At 40.4% G+C, this 12,008-nt stretch overlaps 1 protein-coding gene across 8 annotated transcripts in view; it reads right to left on the bottom strand.

The window, feature by feature from the left end:
• Positions 1-8,614, bottom strand: part of robo2 (roundabout, axon guidance receptor, homolog 2 (Drosophila)) — a 518,827-nt gene extending 510,213 nt beyond the window's left edge. For 2 of the 8 annotated variants that reach the window (XM_008424867.2, XM_008424866.2), the window contains exon 1: positions 8,205-8,611. In XM_008424867.2, the coding sequence (XP_008423089.1) occupies positions 8,205-8,328 (124 nt within the window). In that variant the 5' untranslated portion in view covers positions 8,329-8,611. Of the gene's footprint in view, positions 1-8,204 lie in introns of all 8 variants that reach the window. The other 6 variants (XM_008424871.2, XM_008424873.2, XM_008424869.2 and 3 more) reach the window with 5 other exon arrangements.
• Positions 8,615-12,008: the final 3,394 nt, after the last annotated feature.

Here is a 12,008-nt window from a genome sequence, read left to right as displayed (position 1 = left end):
GCACTTCTCAGTTTCAACACTGGATGGAGCCAGCCACATATGGCCCACACAAGAAGCTTGAGCTCAGCTCTGTTGCACTTCTCAGTTTCAACACTAGATGGAGCCAGCCACAGAGACGAAATTAAGAGAAGAAAAACCATTACTCTGAGTCACCAGAAATGGCAGCACAGAAGAAACACAAAATAGCAAGTGAGTGTAGGAGATTTCAAACACGGTGGGAAATGAGTATTTTTTCAAAGAAATCAACGGAAAGTGTGTCTGTTTGATTTGCAGTGAAGATGTTGCTGTGATGAAAGAGTATAATGTCCGTCGGCATTATGAGACCAAACATCAGAGCTACACATCGTACACTGGTGCTGAATGAACACAGAAAGTCAAGCAAATGGCAGCTAGCCTGCAAGCTCAAAAGCAGTTTTTTTTTTCGTGCTAACAAAATACAAGAAAACGCTACAACAGCAAGTTATGAAGTCGGTAAACTTATTGCACAGCACGGCAAACCGTTTTCAGACGGTGATTTCATAATGCAGTGCCTCATCAAAGTCACAGAAATAATGTGCCCAGAAAAAGTGCCTGAATTCAACAATGTGAGCTTATCCAGAAATACAGAGGTGTGGAGAATCGAGGACTTGTCAGCCAACTTGAAACTTCAGCTGAGAGACAAAGCTTGTGCTTTTGATTTTTATTCAATAGCATGCAATGAGAGCACAGATGCCACAGACACCGCGCAACTGTTAATTTTTTTGCGGGGAGTAGATGATCATTTTTGCTGTACTTCTGTACAGCAAAAAGCTGCTTGATATGATGAGCCTAAAAGGCACAACTACGGGAAAGATATTTTTGAAGCAGTATCAGAGGCAGTTGAAAAGATGGGGCTTAAATGGGACAAGCTCTGTGGAGTAACAACGGATGGAGCTCCGGCCATGACGGGCAAGCGCAAAGGAATGGCATCGTTGGTGTGCGCCAAAGAGAGTGGAGGTGAGGCTGTTAGGATGCACTGTATAATCCACCAAGAAGCACTGTGTGCCAAGACTGTCCAGCTGGGTGATGTGATGAATACTGTTATAAAAACTGTCAACATAATTCGGGCTAAAGGACTGTACCACAGAGAATTTCAGGCTTTCCTATCTGACGTGGACGCTGAATACAGGGATATACTCTACCACTCTGTAGAGTATATCCCTGTTCTCTACAGAGTACAGGGATATACTGTACGCTGGCTCTCTGGCACATCAGAGAGCCAGCGCACTCTGATGTGCGCTGGCTCAGCCGTGGCTCTGTGCTGCAGCGGTTTTATTTGCTACGATCAGAAATCGACCGGTTTTTAAAAGAGAAGGACCGACCTCTTCATGAATTAAGTGACCCTCTGTGGCTGGCAGACCTGGCATTTTTAGTTGATCTTACCCATCATCTGAATACACTGAACAAGAACCTACAAGGCAAAGTTGTGGCTGGTGCCACAACTGTATGCGCACATGAAAACCTTTTGCGTAAAGCTCCGCCTGTTTGAGACACAATTACGAGAATCCTGCGCTGTCTGAAATCAAGTCTGCTTTTCCAAAGACCAGCCTTTCTGCTAAAAAGGAGACATATGTGTTTGTGATTGCATCTCTTGTGACAGAATTCAACCGGCGTTTCCAAGATTTTTCTGTCAATGAAAAACAAATCAAGCTGTTCTCGACCCCCTTACTGGTGGATGCAGAAGAAGTGGAAGAAGAGTCTCCAGTTAGAACTGATTGAAATGCAATGTGATGATTCTCTGAAGAGTCAACATCAGCTTCTCTCGCTCCCTGAATTTTATCAGAGTTTGGATAATGCCAAGTTTCCTCTGATGAAACTCCACGCAAAAAGAATGATGAGCTTGTTCAGCTCAACATACATATGTGAATAAACATTTTCTCAGTTAAATCAGAGCAAAACCATACTGAGAACCAGAATGATGGATAGCCATCTCTGTGAAGTCCTTCGTGTCTCAATCACTAAACTTTCTCCTAACATGTCAGTCATCCTTCAATCCAAAGGACAGCATCACTGCTCCAACTGAGTGCAATGTTCTTCGCATTATAGATGAGTTAGAAATACACACAGTATTAATGTGTCAATATGTGACCTCTAGTGTGTGGCCCGGCCCTTTGTTTATTTTTCTGTATTTAGCCCTCACTGAAAAAAGTTTGGACACCCCAGGTCTAAACAGAGGAGCCAGCAGTTTATTTTAAGGAAATAAATAAAGGTGCAGAAGTTAATTAGATCCATGCACAGTGCACTGCACAACCAATGCGGACGCGGCTTTGCCGCTGTAAAGAATTAAACTTAACTCGCCCTGCAGTTTTAACAAATGGAGGTGAAGATGTTACCCTGTCACCCAGAAGGAGAGCGGCGCTCAGAAGGGGCGTAACATCTGTCCGTTTTGGAGAAGCGAAACCATTAAAAAATAAATAAATAAAAAATCCTGACAAAACCACACGCCTGAACCACGCACAGGGTTAAAAAAAAAAAAGGAAAAAAAATCTTACGGAGTTCAATTGTTCGGTTTGGTTCAGACAGATCCAACTGACCGATGAACCAGCGCAGGTTTCTCTGAAGATGCGACCAGGAAGAATTTGTGAAGCTGTGAGTTCAGACCCCAGCAGGTGAAGTGCTAATAATTTAAGCGGAGTCGCTTAACATTTGTTATAAGTTATTGGAGCCACAGTCAGTGGTTTGTGTCACTACGGAGAAGAAGTTAGATGCATTTATCTGCTTTATGTGTGATGGGATCTGGATTCAATTAGGTGAATATTAACTAAACTGCATAAAAATGTGGCTAGTCTATGTTAATATGTTTTGACAGGTAATTTGACAGGTAAAAATAGTTCTGGTCTGACCAGAATTATTTGCCTGATGGTGGCTCGGGCTTCTAATGAGTTTACATTTAATGAGTTTGCAACCCACAGAGAAAACCTAAAGAGAATGTGTGATCCAGTTGTGTTGATCTATTTATTGTAGTTTAAGTAGAGGAATAGCAGCTGACTGTTGAGGAAGGAAAGAAATTAAAGTGCAGATTCGTTAGACAGAAACAAGCGCAGTGCGTTGGGCAATAAAAGCGCATAAATGCTCCACCGTTACGCTCCAATTAATCACACATGAGATGACAAACGCCAAATATACAATACATAGTTACACTGCTTACGTTAATGGTATTTTAAAAACAAAACCAGTAAAAACTTAACTGAGTTAATATGTCAGATTCCCTCCTCGCCCTCGTCTTGATAAGAACAGAGAGCAGTCGCTGGTTTCGTGTCCAGACTGTGACCAAGTGATGTGTGATCAAATCCAACTGAATTASCGCAGATTTTTCTGCAGATGGGAACCAGGAGGAAGTGCGTTCAGACTCCAGTGGGTGAAGTGCTGGTAATTTAAGTGAAGTTGCTTAATTTAATTTATTAGAAGTTATTGGGGCCACAGTCAGTGGTTTTTGTCACTACGGAGAAAAATGTAGATGCATTTATCTGCTTAATTTGTGATGGGATCTGGATTCACTGTGAATATTAACTAAACCGCATAAAATGCGGCTAAATAGCCGATGTTAATATGATTGTAAATTCACGAGTAAAAATAGTACATGAACGATTTTTTAATTTTTTTCATGTTGTCGGTCAAGATAATGGATAACAAAAAAAGTCTAGTGCAACCTGCCGCCATGACACCAACTCACATACATCTTCATTCACAGTCTTACTTGTATGACAAGCTAACATTTTGATGTTAGCTTGTCGATGTCTCAGTTTTATTCGCTGGGAAAATTAATAAAATTAATAAGCAGCTTGAGGTCACTCTGCTGCTCTCTAGTGGCGAGAAGCCGTAATGTTGGCTGGTAACAATCGGAATGCATTATGGGAGATGTAGTTTGTAGTCAATTCGTGCTCAAAACCTATTTTAAGTCAAACATGGGCCTATAAAACCCCAGGGGGTGGGGGGCACATAAAATGACATAGCGGGCCACATGTGGCCCGCCGGCCTTGAGTATGACACATGTGAGTTAAATAAACACACTGACTGCATGAATCCTTCTAACAGCAGTTAGTGAGATTTTCGCTTGCATCTCCGAATTTTTGTAACTCAGTGTGAATCTTGCACGCCACCTCTCATGTGGTCACTAATTTCAAGAGCATAGTAAGATACAAAACATCATTTCCTTCAGTCTTTGCAGATGTTTGGTCGTACTACCGTATAGAACCTCGACCAGGGAAGAGAAAATTCTCTGTTTTGATCAGAACACCTCAAACAACATACCAAGAGCAAAGTAGCCCAAAGTAAACTGTTATAAAAACAGATTTATTCTCAGATACTCACATTTCGTTCATATACAGTTCACCCATGGAAAGATGGTAATGATCCATCTGGCTCAGGTTCTATAGCACCATACCCCACATGCAAACACTAAGCAGTGTAACTGTCAGCCAGATGGTTATTACACCAAGGATCACTGGTGTCAGAACGTCTTCATTCTAGACATTCCAACCCCTGAACCTCACTGAGAATCTGCTGGTTTTCTTTAGAGATATAAACTCAAGCAAAGGACTGCATAAAAATGAGAGAATAATACAAAATGAGAGAATAATACAAAATTTTCTTGTAAAAAGAAAAAAAACGATAATTTGCATAGTATAGCGAATGCGGCATCATTTGAAGTTAAGCTTAAAAGAGGATGAAGTTGAAGAGTCAGGATACGTTCTATGAAATTATTTATGACAATAAAAGTTTAAAAAGAGATAGCTTGGACTTTGAAAATGTTGACAAATGATTAATGCTTAGAAATGCATTCTGAAAGGACCCTGTGCCTCAGTGTAGTGCTGTGAAGCTGCTGCTGTTGAGGAACATTTTCAGATGCTTGTTTTCTGTTTTTAATGCTCTGGGCAGCTCTGACCAGTATTTATACTTTTATGGAGTACAAGCATACATAGTGGTAGAGGAAGCAATTTGAACTGTAGTAGCCTGCACAATAATCTCGTGTGAGTGGGAAGTGATGATATTAATTCTATCCTAGTCTAAAAATTTGATATCCTACCGATTTCCATCCTGAACAGTGCAATTCACTAAGCGTTCGGCGACAGAGGAGTGCAARTGTTTTATCTGTAATAGGTATTGCTCCCTTCTTTTTACAATTACTCTTTAGCTGACTGCCTCAGCAGGACCCTGTTTAGTAAATCAGTTTTTGAGAACATTACAGAAGCGGTCCTCTCTTCTGGAATTCTGGGTTGTTCTGCAGATCATTTGTCTTCCTGGCTTTGTGTTAACACAGCGAGGCTTCTCTCCACCTGGTACTGTCTTCACATTATCATTTATTGTAGTTAGGTGCAATCAAAATGCCTCCAATTGAATTTCTACCGCCACTGCTAGGCTCACTTCCATTTCTGCTGTGGAAGTGGGCCTAGTGAGCCTGGCTGTTTGTGAATTCCAAGTCTCTGCTGGAAAGTGAACATGAATAAACAGGAATTTGCTTGATAGTGGATGTTGCTGGACAACATGCTAAAGTAAGTAAGGGACTTGTTTTCTAAATATGACGCATTAAGAACGCATTATGAAAATGTTAGAACGTGTTTTAAATCATTAAAGGAAAAGAAAAGTGAGTAACCTAACGGCAAGGTGAAACATGACAATATGAAACAAACCGTCTATGCTGAACGGTTTGCTTCATAAACAAACTGTTGAATCCTTACACTTTAAGCCAATCACATCTCATTTCTCAGATGTTCAAATACTGTAGAACTTGGACCTCCTCAAGGATACCACAGCAAGACTGGACAAAAGGTGGGTCACAGCAAGAGCTATCCTTACCATGTTTGCTACTTTACAGTGATATTCACAGAGAGAAACGCTGGTCCAGCTGCCTGGCTGAGTCATGCAACCTGCTCTGAGGTCTCTGGTGTCGAAGAAATGAACACTTTTTAGTAAGTTGTTTGACATTCAATTGAAGCAAAACCTTTAAGCATCAGGAAGAAAACCTTCCAGGTACGTTTCATCCACACATGATTAACTGAAACCTTATTGTAACATTTTTCAAATGTGTTCATCAACAAGTCATATTAAAACTGAGAAAACATGATAACCTACCTAATGTATTGTTTTAAAGTGATTTTAACAATAAATTTTTATTCTTATAGTTTTTATTTGTCTAGTCAAATATATGTTTGCAAACAAATGGGAAATCTGCTTCCTAAATCAAGTTAATTTAACAGCATAGTATGCTCAGTCATTAAAAGTAGCTTAAAAAGTTTCAAAGGAAATTCATAACACTATAAATCTTCAAAGTATTCAAGAACATGCAGATGTCTGATTTCATTATTGTCTAAGCGATAGACACTCTTCAGCTCATGGTTATTTCTGAATGACTTAGATCAATATCTGTTTGGGACAACCCTGGGATTAAATCATTAAGCAACTGAAAGTTGTTTGTTTGCTTGAGTTTTTGTGGAGAAGCTAATCCAAATTTGTTCCTCAACATTAGACACCTCCAGTGGGAATGTTTGATGTTTAGAAGACTTTGAATTGGTGATTATAATAACGCATGGCCACATTTCTGACATTAAATATTTTTTTGTACAGGGCAACCTCTTATTAAAAAGTACAGAACCATAAAGTTCAAGTTTTTATGTAGTAGGTTCTACATCCAGATGGTTTAAAGGCACAGTATGCATTTATTTCTTGTGCAATCTTGTCTCAATTTGATTAAAGTAGGAAAAGTATTAAAATGCATCTGTGGAGTGGCATATTACAAATTGGGAAAATTTTAATAAATGTGACACTAAATGGATGTTGTTCACTAGTTAAGTCCTCACTGCTTAAATACATTTTTAAGTTAAATGTTTTTCTAAGCATATTTTATGTAACCTGAAATAACACAAAACACTTGCTAACACCATAGAAAATATTCTATAAACATGTTAATACAGAAAATGTTCTGTATCCTTTTGCGTCACAAAAGTCTAAGTAAAGATAATTCTGAACATGTCAGAATATTTGGTCCAATAGGGAAATGGTTCATGGCTTAATTACTTGGAGTAAGGTCACTGCACTTCATTTCACTAGAGGCCACTGGWAGCTGGAATTTTATAATGAATCTGGTTTTACCCTTGGCTTGGATTGCTAAGTCATATTTGTACCAAAAGCATTGGCAGTTAAACTGCTCTTAGCAAACCATAAATTAAAAATGTGCACCAAAAATGCAGACTATTTTTGCAAAAGAGACACAAAAGTAAAACTTCTGGATTCTGTCGTTCGTTTTGTTATTTCAGCTGAGGTTAAGATGCAACGCTGACCCTCATCAAAACTTTCATGTGCAGATGATGCACGCTCGTGACAAACCCTGTAGAAGTTGCATTTGAGGAAATGCAAATCAGAACTAGGGTGAGGCAGRATGAAAGCATAAGTGGCAAGTAATCATTAAATAGATCACGATAGTGGCACTGGCTCTTTGAAGACCCTCACGTCCCACTGAATCTTAGCCTTGAGGACTAACAATGCCAATAGGGTGCAGAGAGCATCTTTCAGCCTTCTCGATGAATGCGAGCACGAAGATTAGAGGTTCTTTTAATCTGACAAAGGGGATTAAATGCTATGAGAAAGGCGTGAGGACCCGTCCCAGGGAGGGGTTGAGATGAATTATTTACACTTTTGAGTCTTTAAACTCCCCTAAAAAAATCACAGTTCTCAGACACTGGTGGCATCTTCAGCAGACCAACCATTCCAAGGAGAACAGATAAATAAGAACTTATTAGAAAAATAAAGACTCCCAAGCAGAAACTAGATGTTTCAACAGATCGCTACAGATTCCTTAAAGCATAGAGAATTTAGCAACCGCACTAAAACAAGAAGAAAACGTGGCAGATTCAGTCACTCAATCTGGAAGATGACCTGTCAGTGATTTGACCACTAATCACATGTATTTCTGCAAACTTACTTTGAATATACCTCAACCATCAAAGTAAGTCATAAAAGCACAGTTCCATATGCAAAAAGTCCAGATATTTTGATACCTCTCCTGGTTGCATAAAGCTGAGTGTTTCAAAGCAGAGGTCTGTCTTTGATGAGTGTAGATCAGCGCCGGAGCAGTTCCAAACAGAACTGGCCACAGACATGGAAATATTTTCACTATCTTCCAGATAGAATCAATTTACCTGATAAAAACTAAAAAACGAAAAAAATCTGAGTTGTCCATCATCACTTACCCCCCTTATTCCATCTGCCTTTCGTCCTCGCTTGGCAGGACAGTTCAGGGCATTCAGACAGCACCAAGAGAAAAAGCACAAGTTTAAACACAAAAAGAAATCCAGACTTTGCCCTGGAAAACATGTCCAAGAGTTGCTGGTGGCCAAGTCACTTTCACATGGCTATGTTTCCTCCCAGAGCAGTGCGGCTGTGGCGCATGGTAGTCCACGTGTGGCCTGTCATCATCAGTCACACTGGTGTCAGCAGTGGGTTTCCATCCCGACCATACTGCCGCCTTGCGATGTCCCGGATGGGTCTCTCAGTGATGCTGGAGGTCTGAGCGAAGCTGCATCTCCACCCTGGCTCCTTTCTGACCAGAGCGCGCGGGAGTCAGACGGAAACACACAGCTTTCTGTGCGACAGCCGAGCCTCCGCTTCGCTCGGTACAGTGCATAGGAACTCGCTCCCACACAGGCTCGCTCACACACTCTCACACTCCCCTTCCTCCGTCTCTCTCATGCTCACTGCTGCCACCACGACTGATGCTGATGCTGCAGAGGCTGATGCTGAATTACATCCTGTTCTCCTCACTCTGGATTTTACTGGGAAAGTATTCCTCTGCGCTTTAGTTTTTTTTTTTGCTTACGGCTGCATAATGTGGAATAGACATGATGTGGGAGCAAATCCACATGCTGCACTCCAGGAAAAGATTTCTATAGGTGTGTGTGGCTGTCAGAGCACAGATTAGCACACAGGCAAGTAAGTACAATGAGTATCTGGAAACTAAAGAACAAGCTGGATGTTTGTAGAGATAATCCTCATYATGAGGAAACATGCAAAGTGACTGTTTTGTACTCAAAATCACAACAGGACCAGAAGAAAAAAGATCTGGGACAAAAAGGAGAACTCAAACGGCAAACTGAATAGCTGCTTCTTCCTCAACTGAGCCCTTAGCAACAACTCAGAGAAAATAAGAACCGTTAAATTTGTGAGGACAAGGTCAATGAGTTAAGCATCTTTAAAGAAGTAGTGCAAAATATTTGAAGTGAGTTTCTCTTAAAAAGCGATTAAGTTATGAATCACTTCTATGCAGTGAATGGCTTTCTTCCTGTCTTCATTTAGTGTAAATCCAGATCCAAATCATTGTCTGTACCAAAAGTTTGAACCCAACTCCTGGTCTGATGAGTCCACAACAGACTTCAACAATTCTAAATGAAAACTTCAAAAACACTGTACCAGTTTATGCCAACACAATTTTATAACTGTACTRTATGTATCCAGAGAAAACATGATACAAGTTTCCTCTGGATAGGTATCGAAAGAAGTCGTTTATTATGTCCACTGGAAATGGAGGTAGGAGGTGGTRCGCCAGAAAATCAAACCATTCAACCAGTTTTCCCTGTGTGAAAACTGAGAATGAAAAAAGTGGAGTTTCCAGTAAAGGTAACTACCTGTATAGAAAAGCATATTAGTGTAAGTTAACAAAATAGCATTCAATAGCATTCAAAATAGCAACTAGATATGACTATAAGTTGCACTTTTTTTTCAAAGTTTGTCTAGTCCCACGACTTGGTTATATGTGGGGTTTTATTTTCCTCGTTGTTTAGACCGCCTTGTTTAGACTGATGCATTTAATATTAATTCATATTGATGGATATGTACCAATGTGCAAATATTACTGTCTGCAGCCAGGAGAAATGCTAAATGTGAGCTGAAAACTAGCTGACCAGAGCCACTGGGTACGCTCTTAGAAATGACTGTAAATTTACGGCGGAATTCCAGCTGTAACATACTGTTATTCCAAAATACGGTAGGATAATGTCAATTTGATGTCTTTTTCTCTTGTCACAATCAAGACTGACGACTGGCAGTAAACTACCGCAAAATAATTGTAAAATACTAGAGGTGTGCCGATCGATCGGTCACCGATCATAATCGAGCCGATTTTTGTGAAAAAGTGCATGATCGGTGATCATTGGCTCTTGTTGCCGTTACCGATCACCTGCATCTCATTTCGGAGCCTGCCTGTGCATCTGGTCTCCTCTTTCCTTCACACTGCKCAAACACGCAGCAACAAATCCTAAGCGATGTGGAACTATAACGCACTGAGTGAATGGGGAAGTTTGCGTGTTGCGGCAGAAAATTGACCATAGTGTGTGCATTTCGGTACCATTACTACAATAAAAAGGGACTCAAAGACCCTGATGAGCAGAGCAGTAAATATGAAGCCTGAAAACCTAATATCTTAATGGACTGAATCTTTTGTGTTTTTAACTAATCTCTGCTGGGTTTGTTGGGCGCAAGCGATTTCCACGGCGACAGGTTTGATTAAATGTCATTAAAAAGTTAGAGGGTTAGAGTCGATCGCCTTGTTTTACCTTTGTTTACCTTTGCTGGGATGCATCACAGCTGCTGTAGTTTCTGAACGTTCAATAAACGACAAACTTGGACTAACTACCTCAATCGTCTGCGACTATATTTCATTAAGTAACAAACAAATGGCTTCTACCGCGATAATTATGTGAAATTAAATTAATATTTTTTAAAAGTTTTGTGCGCTCTGACATCTTGCTTTGAGTCTGAGAGGCTTTTCCTGTATCAAACATGCTATTTATTTAGTGGAAATATTGATGCGATAAAACTCTCTCCAAAATAACCTTTCAACTTTTAAAGCTCCACTGTTGAAAATGAGAAGCTGACATTCACAAATGACATTGAAAAAAATTCTAGTCCAACTTCTGGTTTGTTGCGATTCCTCTGGATCCTGTTGGAGGAAAAATATACTAACTTCACAAGATGTGGCTTTAACCTAACTCCTGTCAGTCTGAACTTCTCATATTTAGGTCATCAAACCAAAGTTCAGATCTACCATAACTGGTACCATCGCCACCAGGTCAAAAGTACAGCTTTTTGCCGCAGTACATTCATTAATGTTTCCATCATGCATGTTTTCAGATGCAGACCATCCTGCAGGCCTCTGGTCTCAGTGTTTCCCTTCAGACTCCCAGTGGGCTCACAGCTTCAGGATGACCAAAGACCTTCACCTTTCTGGAGCAGGAACACCCGGCCAAATGCACTGGTGACTCATTCATTTAAAAAAAATGTGGCTATCGATACCATTGATATGCACGAACCGTCTGTATTTTACTGTTTTGAATAAACAAAATGTTTTATTATGAAATCTGTGTTCTTTCTGTAACCCCTCTGGGTTCCCAGAAACATAACAAATGTAAGGTATCCAAATGCATTTATTAAAAAGAATTCATTTATTAAAAAAGGATATAATTCTCGGTCCTTGGGTTAAAAGAGTGGTATCCAAATGCATTTATTAAAAAGAATTCATTTATTAAAAAAGGATATAATTCTCGGTCCTCGGGTTAAAAGAGTGAAGAAAATAAAGAGTTGATTTAAAAAGACAATAGTTGAAGTAAAATGTGTTCTGTCACTTTAAGAAAGAACCATACTGTGTAGTTTGTCTGTGAAGACTATAGTGCTGGGTATTTTTTGGGTTGTTCTGCTCAAGATCGATTTTTATTGGGTGATTGCACTTTTTCTGAATTTGGATTGACTGAGGGGCGGGACTAGCGGGAGTGCCGCGAAAAGAGGGAGAGGACGGGGAAACTCGACGGAGTTGGCTGGACGCTTTTGTGTGAGCTGTTTTGTAGACCGAACTGCTGGAAAGGTGCCACAGCCAAGGTGTGCACTTGGACCAGGGGAYTGCTGGAGGAGCGAGGTTGGAGCGAGCGGTGAGCTGGATGCTGGAGGTTTGAACTGGAGCGGTGGAGAGGGACAGGCCCGCTACACCTGCACGGGGCCCGCTGTTT

Source organism: Poecilia reticulata, linkage group LG13, assembly GCF_000633615.1.
Source record: "Poecilia reticulata strain Guanapo linkage group LG13, Guppy_female_1.0+MT, whole genome shotgun sequence".
Taxonomy (NCBI): Eukaryota; Metazoa; Chordata; class Actinopteri; order Cyprinodontiformes; family Poeciliidae; genus Poecilia; species Poecilia reticulata.
This window is presented reverse-complemented; position numbering and strand designations above follow the sequence as displayed.